The 17,836-nt window shown below is 36.2% G+C and overlaps 1 protein-coding gene and 1 non-coding gene across 4 annotated transcripts in view; one reads left to right on the top strand and one right to left on the bottom strand.

Moving 5' to 3' along the window:
- LOC113052979 (double-stranded RNA-specific editase 1-like) overlaps positions 1–17,696 on the top strand; it is a 122,992-nt gene extending 105,296 nt beyond the window's left edge. For all 3 annotated transcript variants that reach the window (XM_026217541.1, XM_026217544.1, XM_026217542.1), the window contains 8 exons: positions 1,311–2,239; positions 6,379–6,493; positions 6,797–6,965; positions 7,855–8,006; positions 8,433–8,601; positions 12,586–12,767; positions 13,969–14,147; positions 15,695–17,696. In XM_026217541.1, coding sequence (XP_026073326.1) covers positions 1,311–2,239; positions 6,379–6,493; positions 6,797–6,965; positions 7,855–8,006; positions 8,433–8,601; positions 12,586–12,767; positions 13,969–14,147; positions 15,695–15,871 — 2,072 coding nt within the window. In that variant the 3' untranslated portion in view covers positions 15,872–17,696. The remainder of the gene's footprint in view (positions 1–1,310; positions 2,240–6,378; positions 6,494–6,796; positions 6,966–7,854; positions 8,007–8,432; positions 8,602–12,585; positions 12,768–13,968; positions 14,148–15,694) is intronic.
- Positions 10,243–10,347, bottom strand: LOC113053839 (U6 spliceosomal RNA). The gene has a single exon (XR_003277328.1). It is a non-coding gene; the product is annotated as a U6 spliceosomal RNA (small nuclear RNA).
- Positions 17,697–17,836: the final 140 nt, after the last annotated feature.

Raw genomic sequence — 17,836 nt, 5'->3', positions numbered from 1 at the left:
CACCCACCCTCTTGTTCCTACTGTTTGCAGAGAGCTCTTACTCTGTTCCCCTACTTTTCACGGATGCTATTCTCTCTCTACCAGAGCACTGAAAGCAGTAACCTAGCGAGCTTTTGCTGAAGGATGTTATAAATGAAAATTTAGCAAACGTTCCATCAGCTTTGTGAACTGAACATGATGGTGTGTGTTTCATCTGCGTATTACGACCTGTAAATATAAACACATGAGAAGTCTCATGAAATTTTTTTTTTCCAGGTTCTATTTCACCCAAAGATCAAAATAAAATAATATATTAATAATGCACTTTTATTTTATTTCATTTATTAATTGATTATATATATATATATATATATATATATATATATATATATATATATATATATATATATATATATATATATATATATATATATATATATATATATATATATATATATATATATATATATATATATATATATATTCCTGTCCAGGTTAACTCATTAATGCATTCAATTTAATATGTTGACTTATTTTTTATATTTTTATACTGTACCAGTGTTGATTTAATTTGATTTCTAAAACCTTAAGGCGTGAAAAGCACTGTTACATAAATATAAAATGACATCCACACAAAGTGCTAAACCTAATAATTACACATAGGCTTGTCTGTGTGTGTTTAAGGATCTGACAGCGGTATCCATTATTTTTTTTAGTTATTAATTCTTTATTTTGATTTTTGGGTCGAAATATAATGCTTGATAGGTTGATAGAAAAAAAGCCATACTAAAAACTTAACAAATATGTAACTTTTTAATTTTGAACCCAGTTTATTGTTTTTTCTTTACTTCTATTTATATCAAAGGGCCTGAAAAAGTGCATTTGTCATCCCTAAGAAAGAGCCTTTTTAAGCAGCTGTTAGTCTTTTTAAAGCTTTGCTTTTGTTCTCCATTAATACATATTTTATCTCCAACGAGGTGATTGATTGACTCCACATGGGCCATTGCCTGCAAAACTGAAACTACTTTAAATTAAACTAATGATTATGATCATTTAGATTTTATACCTCATGGTCTTCCTTAATTATGTTAATTAATCTGTTTTTTTTTTCTTGGTTTTTTTATTTCAGTGTCATTTCAGAAATTTCTCTCATAATGATTTTTCACAAGAATAGTCTAAAAATGTGTCATGTTAGAATCCCTCAGTACACACAACAAAAAGAACACACATCACTTGTTCGGGTACAAAGAAAGATAAAGGAATCTATAAATTTTACATTTACAAGATCCTGCAACGAAGGCGTTGTAAGTTACTCTTTCTGGGCACCGCAGGTTCATGCAGCACCGACGTAAAGGAAAACCGAAACCTGGACAACGTCTCTTCTAAGGAGGGAGCTGGCCTGGTGGAGCAGCTCCCCAATGGTAGTGGAGGAGGGGGTCGCAAGCGGCCCCTGGAGGAGGGCAACAATGGCCACGCGCATTCCAAATTCAGACCCAAGAAACGTAAGAAAACACCAGGGCCGGTTCTGCCCAAGAACGCCCTGATGCAGCTGAACGAGATAAAACCGGGTTTGCAGTACAAGCTGCTCTCGCAGACCGGCCCGGTCCATGCGCCGGTCTTCGTCATGACCGTTGAGGTTAACGGCCAGTTGTTCGAGGGTTCGGGGCCTACGAAGAAAAAGGCCAAGTTAAACGCCGCTGAAAAGGCCTTGCGTTCCTTTGTGCAGTTCCCAAACGCATCCGAGGCGCACATGGCCATGGGCCGTACTCTCACCGTCAACACGGATTTCACCTCCGACCAGGCTGACTTCCCTGACATGCTCTTCAATGGGTTTGAGACGCCGGCACTGTCTGAGGAAACATTTTTTCTGGGCTCCAACGGAAACGGCTCCTTAAAACCGCTGGGAGAGTATCCCGTGCCCCAAGCACCAGGTACGAACAGCCTCGTGCAGGCGCCGCTGCCACTGCCCTCCTCCTTCACCTCCTCAACCAATGGTAAAAACCCTGTCATGATTCTCAACGAGCTGCGGCCGGGCCTCAAATACGAGTTTGTGTCGGAGAGCGGGGAGAGCCACGCTAAGAACTTTGTGATGTCGGTGACCGTGGACACGCAGACATTTGAGGGCTCGGGACGAAATAAGAAACTTGCTAAAGCTCGGGCTGCCCAGGCAGCTCTGTCAGCGCTCTTCAACATGCAACTGGACCAAACCCCATCACGCCAACCCATCCCAAGAGAGGGGCTACAGCTGCACCTGCCGCAAGTAAGAGAACTCCACCTCATACTTTCATATTGGCCTGAAAACTAGGATACACGTAATGACAAATGTATAGGTCACCCTAAAATGAAAGTTCTGTGGTCATTTACGGTCCCTTCAGTGAAAGTCCAGGCAACCAAAACATCCAAAAAGTTTAATAAAGGAATTGTTCGTCCCCATATTTTGCTTAGCCAATAATGTAGATGAGTTTGTTTCTTCATTGAAATAGATTTGGAGAAATTTACCATTACATTACTTGCTCACCTATGTATCCTCTGCAGTTAACAGGTACCGTCGCAGACAGCCAAAACATTCCAATGATCCAATAGTAATCCACACGACTTTAGTCCATCAGTTAATGTCTTGTGTGTCAAAAAGCTACATGTTTTTAATAAACAAATCCTTTACCAAGACGTTTTTAACTCGAAACTGTTGCTTTTAGCTTAAAGACCAGTCCTCTATCCATAATATTGTTTTCTCTAGTGAAAAGGTCATCTCGCCTGGATCAGGAGAGAAACATGCACAGACCCTTTATAATCGAAAACAGTCCAGAACAGTTCTACAAGTATATCAGTTGGTTTTGATGTGAGTAAAATGTGTTTCAAAGATTAATCAAAGTCTAATGGGTTTGGAAAAACATGATTGTGAGTAAATGATGACAGAATTTAAATTTTTGGAGAACTGTCCCTATAAGAGTTAATTCACAGCAACCATGTTCAAAAGCCATTAGATGAACTATGAAATTAACCATTGAGATGCAATGCGAAAACCAAATAGATGTAGGTTGGAGTCTAGCATTAAAACAGCTAGAAATAACACAACATAGACCCATCAACTCCCATTTATCTCAAAGGGTCTTTAACCTTTTAGTTTATTCATTAAGTTTTTGAAAGATGATTTAATTATTAAATAGTAATGGCTCATCTATACCCTAGAGATATGCAGGCCTCGATTGGTAAGTAAATGTTAAAGAAGATTGCATTTCAATTATAGATTAATAAAAGTGAATATTTTCACAAACTCAGACTTTAATATTGAACCTCATTTCAACCTTTAAAAACATAAAAACTTTAAAAACTGTGACTTCCTTTAGCACACACACCAGACTGGCTGATAAGGTCTGATTGGATCAGATCTGTAACAGTCTGACGACTATAAGAAATCGGTCCTTTACATCTCATAGTGTTTAATTGAAGTTTCTGATCCGTTTAAGTTTATCAGAGATCATAATCTAAGCCTTTATAACTTGATGCGCAAAACCGGCACAAATGGCCGTCTTCATTAGGAACAAAGCCTAATGGAAATGAAGTTGAGCTCTGTTCAAATATTTAGATGGATTGAGTGATATAGCATTTTGATATTACATTTTCTCAATTTTTATTCCATTTGATGAGAATCTTCATTTATATACTTATATACCAACATAAATGCACTTATTAATTCATCTTCATACATTTTTATTAAAATGTTTTAATATATATATATATATATATATATATATATATATATATATATATATATAATAACTTCTCATGCTGAGACTGAGCTTTTCTGAGTGATTCAGACAAATTGCTGAAATTCTGCATTGATTTGCTTAATTAGCCTGAACTGATTCGTTTGTTTCAAATGAATCAAAGTTACCAATCATGACTCGAGTCTCTTTTAGTGTTTTTGCAAGTTGTGAGACAAAGAAAGACCATGATACTTGTCTTAAGGCCAAATAATAATCCAAATGATGTTCACCATGTTGCTTAATGTCATGTCACTAGCTAAGCATTGGTTATATGTCATGCATATTCAATATCTCACTTCTGCCAGTGAATCAACACAGTGAGCTAAAATGACCAACAACGACTGGTGTTTGTGTGAGAAGACGTCTATTTACACATTTCTCAAATCCTCTGTAATCCTGCTTCTGAGATAAGGCCAGGCCTGGAAGCGACCGATCTTAATTAACATCTTCCTCTGAACCATGTCAAAACAAGAAAATGTAGTTTGAGCCTGCCCACTACCTGTCCACTAAAGAGCAGTCCTGTCTCTGATGCTGATGGCTCTTGGGCTGTCTGTCTGCGTGACAGATACAGCGCCATGAATGCAAAACCCCATTATCCATCCCTAATCTGATAGCCACATATTTAACATGATGTCAATATGAGACCCGAGGTGGATGGGTGTATTTGCTTTAGCCAGATGGCGAGAGGTTAAACAGACTTGCGTCACGCTTCATGCATGTTTTTCCTGGACTTGAGTGTGGCAGCACAGACTGACCTCGTGTCCAGAATGGACGGTTGAATAATCTAGCAGTGTATATAATGCTCTGAGTACTGTAATTAGTAAAGTAGTGTTTTATGTCACAGTGCAAGTTTTTGTTGTAAATCTAAAAGATAATGCTGCATTTTAATAACCTTGTGGTAATGCCTATTTTAAATATATCATATAATGTAATAAATCTGGTTATATATAAAAATTATATATAAATCTTTTTTTATATATACTAAATAATTAATAATTATATGTAATAATTGGATTATATTAAAAAATGACATTTATATATATTATATTTTAAAAGCACTTAATAGCTAATAATAAAATTATCTAATATTTATAAAATAATCATAAAATGACATTATATTTTGATGTATACCATTACTTAGAACATTACTTGTAACGGCCACTTAAAATTATTAATTATATCTTAGATTTTTATAGATAATATTACTACAATATTACCATAATTCATTTTTAGTTTTCAGATTGTAAAAATATATTAATATATAATGTATTATATTGTCTCAAGAATGTTATTTGTCTTTGTTAGTTTTTTTCTGCATTAGCCTCCTTTTTCCACTTTCTTAGTTTTCCAGGTTTCTGTCCTGTGAAATCTGTCAGTGACTGGTTGGCCATTGAGTTTCCTGTCATCTGTTCCTCAGGGGCTAATGGGAAATGAAAGCAAATAAAGATGATGGTGGGAACTAGTGTGCTTATCATGAGAGTAAAACGCAGGCTTCTTTTCGGTGGGAGATTTCACTGTCTTCTGATAATATATTGAGAGTACGCTCCACTTAAAACTCCCATTAGCCGTCTCCGGCCGAGTGACTCCGAAGTATTTGGGAAGTAATATTAGACTAATGTCTCTAATTCTTGCCCTTTCGCCCATTGATTTTTCCCTGGCATAATCATTTTCCAGCATATTAACAGAGAGCTTAAAGAATGTGAAGTGGAGGGCACTGTTAGCAGAAGGGTTTCAATGAAATATTGATATTATATTGCAACAGCAGAAGGTGAATCTGAGGTCTGCTGTAAATTTTGCTTTACAGACATCCATAGAAGGGCAGGTTCTTTGAAATATTTTCTGTGGAATCAAATTTGTGCTTGTTCCATTAAAAATCAGTGTATTATGTTAAAACTCTATATTAGACTTTCACTTTGTTCAGTTTTTTCTTAGAGGAACTGCATATTCAAAAATAAAAAATGTAGAGCCTTGAGCTTTGATCAAGAATTGATTGTATTATGAGAAGTGGATATTACAAATTAAAGCAAGTTGGTTGAAGGAGAGAAGATAAAACCCTCATATATACTCATCTACAGTATATAAAGCTTATTTCTGCAAAGAGATTAAAACAAGGTTTTTTTTTGTTTGTTTTTTTTATCTCACAAATATATTTCCTCTCTAGAATAGCCAGATATAAACTCAGAATTGCAAGATAATACTTTTTACAGTCATAAAACTTGACTTTTGTTCTCACAGTTCAGACTTTTCTTCTCAGAATGAACAGTTTACATGTTACATTTACCTTTTTTATTTCATGGCACAGACAAAACAAAAACAGAATTAAGAGATAATGCAGAGAAATAAAGACAGAATTGCAAAATTCTGTGAAAATAAAGGTCAGAATTCTGCCTAAGTTTATATCATGCAATTTAAAAAAATCCAGTTTTATCCTGTGATAGAAATGGCCTTCCGTACCCATGGGTCTTGAACAAATAAGACAAGGAGCATGTTTTTATAACTTAATATTGAATTTAGCCATGATGTGTATACTGTTCTGAATATCCCATGCCTGCCTGTAGCAACATCATGAATATACTGATGTGTGTTCATGCATTGCTGATGTGAAGTCTAATATCCATATGCTCTCCACCAGGTCCTTGCAGATGCCGTTTCTCGTCTGGTAGTGGACAAATTCAGCGAGCTCACTGACAACTTCACGTCTCCACATGCGCGACGGAAAGTTCTGGCTGGTGTTGTCATGACAACAGGTAGAGTTCTGCAGCGGATTTAGAATCGAGGACATCTTATTCAGAAATGTTTCCATTAAAAAAAAAAAGAAAAAAGAAACCCGCAACAACAAACATCTGCATTCTCCCGCCAAATTTCTCTGAGCCAGTGAATCAAAAAGACTCATTAGCCCAATGAATCAGTTACTGATGAGACTTGTTTCAATCACTAATGAAAGAATCGATAATGAAATCAAGGAATCTGTACGTTTCTTATGATTCTACATTCGTAGACTTCAGTGCAGTAGTTTTCAGGTGAGAGTGAATGTCTTGTGTTTCACTCAGGCACTGATGTCAAGGACGCTCAGGTCATCTGCGTCTCCACAGGAACCAAGTGTATAAACGGCGAGTATATGAGCGACCGTGGCCTGGCGCTCAACGACTGTCACGCTGAAATCATTGCTCGTCGCTCCCTGATCAGGTATCTCTACATGCAGCTGGAGCACTTCTTAAGGTGAGATGCTACCTTTACTGTCCTGTGTGTATGAGGATGTCTCATATGTCACCACAGCATGAGGGATCTTTAGCCCAGCAGAAACCCATAAACAGTTTTTAATTTAATATTTTGTGTTTAAATAGAGGTGCACAGTTTATAGTGATCAATCAGGGCTTTTTCCAATTTATTAAAATAGCAAATGCTGTGACCGAATTGAATAAATATGGAAATATATTTAAGATAATAAAGTAATAACAAACAAACAAAAGCATGGCACACAATACACACACACACAAACAACAAACACACACTCAGCATTTAGATATGAATAATCGTGATATAGCTTTTTGCGATTTATTAAATCACCAATATTGTGGTTTAATGAGATATATATATTATAATATACACACACACACACACACAGTATATCATTGATCTCATGTACTGTATGCAAGATGTATTCTGTAAAAAAATAATACATCTATAATAAATACTATTCATATATTTTTATTTTTCATATATAAGTATATGTACATTTAAATTCAGGTTGTTCTGAAAAACATGCACATGTGAAATATCTAATATTTATAATCAGAATTTATGCGTGAGCTAGCCTTTTGCAATTTAGTAAACCACCAAATGCTGTGATCTATTGAAATATTTATGAATAATGATTATAGATAATAATATTATTAACTATAATAATAATTGTTCTTCATATCATTATTATTATTATGTTTACTAGGTATCAAAAATCTGTGTGTAAGATATTTAATAAATATAGTTAATGTTTATCATGTTAAAGTTCAGATTGCTGTCACAATCTGTCAAAATAATTATATTCATACAGTTTTATATTTGTATGTGAATTTTTTTTGTTGTTGTTGTTGTTTGTCTCTAAATTTAGTAGTAATAAAGAGGAGCATGAAAAGTCCATATTCACGCAGTGTGACAAACGTGGCTACCGGCTGAAAGACAACGTCCAGTTTCATCTTTACATCAGCACATCACCTTGCGGAGACGCTCGGATCTTCTCTCCACACGAGGCGGCTGTTGAGGGTGAGACTGAGTCTTTAATAAAACTAGCTCTTCCGTTCTTTATACAGGATCTAGCGAGAGGTGGATGGGGATGTTATGTTACTCAAACACTGATCAAAATTGAATAGTTGTATTCAATTAAGACCAGGTCGTGTCCTCTTATGATCAGGTCGCATTTCATTATAATTTCACTTGAGTGTCTGACTGCATTTCAGAAATGCTGTTTTTCATCAGTGTTTTTAATTAGCTGGCTTTGTCAACTCCCATTGTGGCCTGATTAATTCTGCTCTCGAGTGTTGTATTTAAATCATTTTGCTTGGCTCTATATGCAATTAAATCTGTTGGTTGGTTGAAGTAGATTAAAAGGTTTTGCCTGTAAGTGCCACTCATTGTTAAATGTTTATTTCACTGTTTAATTCCTGTACTTTTTTTTTCTGTTCTCCTCAGACCAGGGAGACAGACACCCAAACAGGAAGGCAAGGGGCCAACTGAGGACCAAGATTGAGTCTGGAGAGGGAACCATCCCGGTGCGCTCTAGTAACACTATACAGACGTGGGACGGAGTTCTGCAGGGCGAGAGGCTGCTCACCATGTCATGCAGTGACAAAATAGCAAGGTAGTTTGGTAGCATGTATACACACATGCAAATTTCTGCATATACATCCTAACTGATAAAAAAAAACATATCATATATATAAACATGAATTTTGAATATAGTTGAAGTCGCTTTGGATAAATGCATCTGCCAAATAAATCAATGTAAGTGAACCTGAATGCTCTGTATCCATCACTTTAAGGATGTCCCAGGGCCAGTAATGGTTTACACTTAATGCCCTCATTTTGCAGACAAAGTATTTAAGAAGTTTATAGCCGTTAGTAGCTGTCACATTATAGCTAATTATTAAATATAATACAATTATATGTATTGCTTTTTTGTAAATGTTAATATAAATAATTAATATAAATGGTGTAATAAAATTATTAGTGTATATATATATATATATACTGTATTAAAATATATACTGTATATACTTAGATATGACACAATTTAGATGAAAAAAAATCCTACTTGTTGCTATTTAATTAAATAAGTATACATTCAAATTCTCCTTTCTGAGCTTGTCGCAATGCTTTCTTCGATTGTAATGCTACATTTACAGTTATAATAAACATAATGAGCATAATGTTCTTCCTACCTTTACTTCTAAAAATGCTATCTAGTTAGGCAGCTCCCTTACCTTTGGAGCGGAGCTATTGTTAGCCCTCTTCATTAGAATAACTGACAGCTCAGCAAAAGCATTAGTCTAGAACCTTCTGGTTAATATACGCTAGGTAGAAACTGAACCTGTCACTGCTGAGAAGAGAACATGGGCTTTATGAATTTAAGATCCCATTGGCTCTTACCGGACTTCATAATTGACAGGGGAAGAAGTGCATAGGTTCAACATTACTGTAACCCTAGTTAAAAGAAGAGAGCATTAGCAGTGTTGGAGGAAGCATTCATTCATCATTTGGGGTCAGTGTGGCAGTGTGTCGTCTCCTGCCGCCCGGCAGCTGTGAGTGGACAGATAAGGATGTTTCAGAGACAGCTGTGACCAGAGAACACAGGTCCTGTCTCTGCTAATGAGAGAATACCTCCCTTAGTACACAAACACACACACTCACTGTCACTCAATGCTACATATATATCATCCTCATCATGCAGTCTCTGTTTATTATCTGTTTATAGTTTATTCATTTGCAGTATGTAGTTATTAAAGTTATTTAATATTTAGTTTGATCTTTTTTCATTCCATAAATCTTTAAGAAGTTTCTTTTTCTTCTGTTGAACAGAAAAGAAGATATTTTGAGTGGTGTTGTTAAACATTAGACGGTAGCCATTGACTTCTATAGTGTGGGGGAAAAAATACTAGAATTTTCATTTTTGAGGGTGTACCTACTATCTCTTTTGAAAGTGAAAGTGACGTGACATTCAGCCAAGTATGGTGACCCATTCTCGGAATTTGTGCTCTGCATTTAACCCATGCGAAGTGCACACACACTGTGAGCATACACCCGGAACAGTGGGCAGCCATTTATGCTGCGGCGCCCGGGGAGCAGTTGGGGGTTCGATGCCTTGCTCAAGGGCACCTAAGTCGTGGTATTGAAGATGGAGAGAGAACTACACATGCACTCCCCCCATCCACAATTCCTGCCGGCCCGGGACTCGAACTCACAACCTTTCAATTGGGAGTCCGACTCTCTAACCATTAGGCCACGACTTCCCCAGCGCTTCACGGATTTGCGTGTCATCCTTTCGCAGGGGCCATGCTAATCTTCTCTGTATCGATCCAATTTTAGTATATGCAGTATATATATATATATATATTTATATATATATATATAGATATAGATATATATATATATGTATGTATGTATGTATGTATTTATATATATATATATATATATATATATATATATATATATATATATATATATATATATATATATATATATATATATATATATATATATATATATATATATACTGTTTGTGACAGACAATGAGCACTTCTTGTTTCCAGTATCTGTTTTATATCAGATTGTTTGCTGATTCTGTTTATTGCTCTGGTTTTCAAAGGGAAGCGGTGTTTAGTCAGGGCTGGGCTGGTTTATGTGTTGTTCAGGGACAGTCTGACACACTCACACACAGCAGAAGTGATGTTCAGAGCTCACACTCAAGGAAAAGCAGCTCATCTGCTGAGATGAAGGAGTGTGTGTGGTGTTGTCTCATCCGTCAGGGTGTGTATCTGCTCTGCTCTCAAACAGGGACATGGTTGGTGGGGGGAGTTCAAATCAAATGTTCAGCCAGAATCAAATGTTCCTGTACTGGGCTAGTCTTAAGACAACCAAGCCAAAGTCCATTCACTGGCCGCTTATTACACTCAAAAACTCACAAGTACACATGTTACAGACACATCTTATCTGATTTGCTGGCTTCTGCGAAACACAAATGAATGCAATGAACACTTTTAGGGATGAAATCCCAGATTCTCCAGGTTATTGTCATCAAATATGTAAATTAGCAAGTAGTATAGATATCCTCCATCATAAACTGAATAAACCGCAGAGTGTTCTGGTTGCTGGAGAGAAGTGCTTAGCTAACAAAGTCTTATTAAAGGTAGCAAAAGTTGGACTGTGTCTCTTTGGCATCTGAGTATGTTGATTGGTCAGACTGAAGAGAACGCCTCCAATCTTTTGGGTCTGCGTTCATCTCAGCTGCATACAGCATGTGTTGTTTTGGGGAGCAGATTTGAGCTAGATTAGGCCTTTTGATTGTGTACAGCAGAGGAGGGAGACCCAGTGGGTGAGTCTGCGACCACGTGAAGATGTAAATGAGGTGGTTTGGAAGAACAGCACTAATTGAACTATCATTCCAATGTTGCTGAAAATCATTTGCATCTGGGCTTCTGGACAGAATATTTTTTTTTTTTTTTGTGATTCATGTAATTCATGATTGTCTTATGTTCCATCTGCCTGTAAATGGTAATTTTGATAGCCCTTTAGATGGAGTGAGATTAGGAATCCCAGAGGTGTTTCATTATGTCAAACTGCTGGAAAAACTTCAGGCTATAAAAAAAGCAAAAGAAACAATAATGAATTATTGTAAAGGCGAGTCAGTGCAATAACGGTGCAGTCATAGTGTTCAAGTAGTGGGCCAGGATCCAAAAATGGGCTGCAAGGCTGTTTTGATTGGATTGCATACACCAGAAGAAAAAGATGTGTCAAATAATTATATTTAATTCAATATTAGTAATAATCAAGTATATAATTAAATCAAATTGGGTCTGTTGGGAACGCAGGGGGAAAACCATGCAAAATGTCAATTATAGAACGAAACGAAAATGAAATGACAATAAAAAAAAGTTATAAAATAATTATAATTACATTTAGTAATAATTAATTACAATAAAAATGGGTTGCTGGTCTGTTTTGATGAGGCTGCAACGTACAACAGGGGGGAAACAATGCAAAATGCCAATAATAAAATAATTATGCTATAAAAAATGTAATTATAATTAAATTAATCATAATTCTATTAAAAATGGGCCTGGTGGGGTTACTTATGGCCAGTGGAAATCAATGCAAAATCCCAATTATGTGAAATTATAAATCAATTATATTATAAATAAATTCATAATAATGATAATTTATTGTAATAAAAATGGGTTGTGGTCTGATTTGATGGGGTTGTGTAAAGCAGGGGTTAATAAATGCATGTAAAAAATTATCAAATAATTATATTGTAATTTAATTTAGTAAGAAGAAAATTATAAGTTCATATAATAATAATTATAATAATAATAATAACTGCACAAAATAAATAGGCTTATCAAATTTGCTTCTCATATCTTTTATTGTTGCGTGTCCAATCTAACTCCATTTTCATTCTCACTTTATCTGCATACTGTTGGGTGTATGCAGTTAATAGTAACATGAATAAATTCCATTATTAATTTGTTAGTTTTCGAACTGAACGGTCAGTTTGTGTTAGGTTGCCACTTGATGCCCAATATAAAATCTGGACACTGATGTGAGGTGTGTGGGCTGGTTCCTGCAGGTGGAACGTGGTGGGCATCCAGGGCTCTCTGATGAGCTACTTCACTGAGCCCATCTACTTCTCCAGCATCATCCTGGGCAGCCTGTATCACGCTGATCATCTCTCCAGAGCCATGTACCAGCGGATCGCTGACATCGAAGACCTGCCCCAGCAATTCGCCCTCAACCGCCCCCTGCTCAGTGGTAAGACAACATTACACTGGCTTGCATTTCCTCTCCCAAATCATTGAAAGTGGCACCCATGTCAAGTTGTATTACCAGTTTCCCCCAACTCGCCTTCAATTTCCTCGTGGTTTGATGAATTACTGTAATTTAGATGGGCCTGCTCTCTAATACTAGCCTGTTTCAGTAATTCATACCGTGCCTGCAATCCCAGAATCCCCTGCTGATTTCTCTCATTCTCTCTCACACTAGAAAATAAACCTGTACAGCCTATCGCAGGGTTAAGAAACTCTTGACATAAATATAATGTAGTTTAAACTACTTGGTCGAGTAGTTACATCAAATAACCTTTATTATATAGTGCTTTATATAAGCAAAGCAGCTTCACTGTAATGAACAGGAAAGTAAAAAAAATCAATGATGCAAACATCATCAAATATGAGACTAAGACAATACTGTAATTATTCAGTTACTCCATTCAATGTTGATTTAGTTCATTTCAATAATGGTCAGTGCTGCAAAATTCATCATAATATATTTCAGTATATTGATAATTTTGAGTATTAATTGTATTTTAAAGTAGAAAAACTACTAGTAGTTTTCCTAATTCTAACAAAAATAACTAAAAGCTACTCAAAGAGGCATTATCTTTTAAATGCATAACTACCACATGTAACAGTTTTGAAATGAATGTGACATATTTTTATGGCACGAAACAATGAATAAAGAACTCAGTTGGGGTGACAGAGTTAATACAGCCAGAGAACACTCTAATATTAATGACTCGCTCGTCATCAGGGAGATGTTGGCTGCTTTTGGAGAAGTATATACGGTGATCTGAGTTCAAATCTTTACTCGCATTGTTTAGTGCCTCGAGAGAAACACCCAACACTGCTTTTGCACTGGGTTACATCAGATTCCCAGCAGAACTAGCTTTTAATGGCTCACTACTGAAAATCTCCATTTGATGTTGTGTTGTGGGATGTTGAGGCATAGCGTACTCGACCCGAACTCAAAGAACGACCCTTTTGTTCCTGTCGTCTTGGTCTGCAGGTAAACAGGTTATGCATAGTACAATGAGCCATTTATGCTTTACGGAAATATTCTTGAAATATAACATAATAGCATAATATTTAATGTTTTTATATTAATATGAACACCTTTACAAGGCCGTTTCTGGGTGTGATTTTCGACTATGATTAGTGTAATTGTGTGCTTGCAGGAATCAGTAACGCTGAGGCCCGGCAGCCGGGGAAGGCTCCTAACTTCAGTGTGAACTGGACGGTGGGAGATCAGGCTCTAGAAGTCATTAACGCCACCACAGGCAAGGATGACATGGGCAGAGCCTCACGTCTCTGTAAGCACGCCCTATATAACCGCTGGGTACGACTACACTCTAAGGTACTGCTATCACAGATTCGCTTTCAAACTTACTGCAAGACTTGGTTTAATAGTAAAGATGATGTCAACATTTATTATATGAATTTTTATCAATTTAACTAAAGCATTTGATACAATGGACCATGAAATTTTGTTAGATAGGCTTAGAAGTGTGGGTCTATCAAACAATGTAGTCTTGTGGTTTAATGCTTATTTAAAGGGAAGAATTCAATGTTTGGAAGTGGAAGGTATCAAATCAGACTTAATGGAAGTGGGTAAGGGAGTCCCCCAAGGACCTGTATTGGGGCCATTATTATTTACTATATATATATATATATATATATATATATATATATATATATATATATATATATAAATTGTCTAGAAGTTAATATTGAAAATTCAAGGTTTTATGCAGACGACACTGTCATCTATTGTTCTACACTTACACAACAACAAGCTGCATGATTTACAATTAGCATTTGATATTAAGCAAGGTTTTTTTTTCTTTAAAGTTGGTCATAAATGTTGAGAAAACAATATTTATGCGGTTGCAAGGGAAACTGATCACATTAGTATCAGAATACAAGTACCTGGCATCATAATTGATGACAAACTGCATTTTAATTCACATATTAATTATTTGAGACAAAAGTTAAAGAAGCAGCTTTTCTTGCTTTTCATTATTTACCGATTCTTGACTACGGGTATGTAGTACATCATCATGCCTCTTCTTATCTTCTTACCTACCTGAAAGTTGTGAATCATGGTGCTTTAAGATTTAATACAGATTGTATTAATTAACTGTATTAATTACAGATTTTTCACTGTACATTTATATAATAGAGTTGCCTGGTATTCATTTGCTGTTCGAAGGAAAATGCATTGGTACTTGTTAATTTACAAAGCAATTATGTTTTTTTTTGTTTTTTTTTGTCATCCTATCTCTGTTGTGTGATTCAACAAAAAGTAGTTGGTAACTATTTACTGTGTTCCCAGTCTTATTATAATCTTCATGTACCTTCAGCTCGAACTAATCTAGGTAAAACTGCTTTTGAATATGCTGCACCATCAGACTGGAACTGTCTTCAAATGAAACTGCGGCTAAATCAGTTGGTTTCTTTTAGTAATTTGAAAAATGATTTAATGATTTGCAAATGCTTATAGTGCGGTATTGTATTGATATATTATTGTTGTGACGTATTGTTGTTTGTCATATGTGTATTTATATAACTGGGCTGCCGATCTTGGCCAGGACACTTCTATAAAAGAGATTTTTAATCTCAGGGAGGTTCTCTCCTGGTTAAATCTATAAAGGGCAAATAATTTCATTATTACATTGAGAAATATTGTCAAATACTGGTACAAAAAATGTTTACCAAAAATATAAAACATTTACAAACATTATAAATGCCACTAACATGTATCACTCCAATAAAAAAAAATGTAGTGCTGTTCATTATAAACAAAATGCTCATGTACCAAACTTGTGCACTTTTGTGTGTTTGACATTAATTTGTATGGTATTATATAGTGCAAACACAAACTATTTTTATTTTGTTTTTCAGCTTTCGTCAACTCTGCTTATCAAAGTGCCCAAGCCCAGCTCGTACCACGAAGCCAAACAAGCAGCGGTGGAGTACCATACGGCCAAGCAAACGCTCATCAAGGCCTTTCACAAAGCAGGTCTGGGCGCCTGGGTGAAAAAACCCATAGAACAGGACCAGTTCTCACTGAACTCTTGAAGAGGGAACATAAAAAGACCAGGACATGACAACAACCAGCTGTTAATACTTCACTTGATGTGCGGGGATGTGTGTGAGTGTGTGTGTGTGTGTGTGTGTGTGTGTGTGTGTGTGTGTGTGTGTGTGTGTGTGTGTGTGTGTGAGATGCTGTTTGTTCTCAGACAAACCAAGAGCCCTTTAGTGTCTGTCATTTTGCTCTCTTTGTGTGAATCATGACTGCCTTTTTAATTTGTAATGTAGAAGCAGACTGTCATCTAACGTATGTTTGTTTTAAAGTTTGAAGCGGCATTAGCCTTTAGCAGATAACAGGACGTAATGTCATTTGTAACTGGAAAAAAAAATGTTTTTTTATTTTTTTGTGAGAGAGGGTTGTTCCGACAAAGCCTTGATGCCGTAAATGGCTTCAGGTCGACCACACCGCTGTGCGCACAGGTCTGAAGGTTTCCTGGTCCAGCCTACCAAAATGCTGGCTCACCTTTTTGAGCATGGTTCTCCTTGATATGCAAAACATAAGCATATTTATATTTTTAACTCCATTGCCACCAGATTTTAGAAGGGGGAAAAAAATCTATCACATAGATCGTACCTATACAGCATGGTCCTTTTAGATAGACAAACTTATTTTGTCAGGACTTCAGTGTAGAACTAGCGTACGCCGTCTTTCTAGTCAAAATTTTAGATTTTAATTTGACCTCAGGGGGAAACTTGAATTTCTTTGCATATGGCTCCTTGAGAGCTATGTAATCGGTATTCCCAAACAGTTATTTAAATTGGAATATAGAGTAGTTTCATGTATGCAACCAAAGTGCATTGAAGTTGTCAAACAATGTGTCTTGGCTGTTTAAATTTCTCAGAAGTCTTAAATGCATGTGCAAATTACACAAGGCTGAAAGAAAGCCCTTTATTTAATACTTTACTGGCCAATAATGGACCATTTTAGAAGCCCTACTTTTTAGATGTCTGCACTATATGGTCTTTAAGCTGCATGGATTCCATTGGATCCCAGTGATCCTGACCTGCTAATGTGATCCAGTTATGTTAAAGGAATAGTTCATCCAAATATAAAAATTCACCCTTATGTCGTTCCAAGCACCAAATGACTTCCAGATTGTCTAAAGCTTCACATGAGGGATGGACCAAACCTAGAATCATTATGAATATGAAACAGCATGTAGGGAAGTCTATTTCTAGTTTTAAATGCATTCAAGCTGCATTTAGTCACTGCAGGTTTGAGAGCAGGGAATTGTGGGAGCTCTTTAAGATGGCAGAATGGTCTGTAAAATGCACGTTTATTATTGACAAGTCATCTGCATGCAGAAGCGAGGGTTTGCAGAGGCGACTCTGACTTTCACTTTATCCTTGCGTCTTGTTTGAGGATTTTTTTTATTTCCTGCATAGACCTGAATGCCTACATTCCTCCTCAGAGACGCTTCTGTAAGACTGAATTCAGCTGTGTCCTTGAGGATGGGGTTCTGTAGGAAGGTCTAAGCCAGGAGCTCAGGCGCTCTTTGATTTATGACTTATCCAGTGCAGCATGTTTGACTGCTAAGGTTATAGAGCAGAAGTATTTTCTCCACCGATCATTCATGTGCAGAAAATTGGGCTTTGGTGGTTTTTTCAGATTGCAGAAGAATTGCATGAACTCCTGTTGGGATTTAGAACTTTCATTCATATGATTTGACACTTAAAATGAAAGATACAATGCTGCATTAGTATTTCAAGGAATTGGTGACCCAAAAATGAAAACTGTGTGATTTCCTCAAACATGTATGCTGTAAGTCAAGCTCTAAAAGGATCACCATAAAATCAGCACAACATTGCTCTATATGACTCGAGTACTATATTTCAGGTCTTGGAATTCTTGTGTGAGAAATTATTCACTACTTAACTTCCCCTTCCACTAAATGACTGAAATACAGTTTGGAATATACTGTACATCTTTCAAAAGTTTGGGCTGTGTTTATT

This window comes from Carassius auratus, chromosome 34 (genome assembly GCF_003368295.1).
Source record: "Carassius auratus strain Wakin chromosome 34, ASM336829v1, whole genome shotgun sequence".
In the NCBI taxonomy this organism is placed as follows: domain Eukaryota; kingdom Metazoa; phylum Chordata; class Actinopteri; order Cypriniformes; family Cyprinidae; genus Carassius; species Carassius auratus.
The sequence above is the reverse complement of the archived record's forward strand: the minus strand, read 5'-3'. Positions and strand labels throughout refer to the sequence as shown.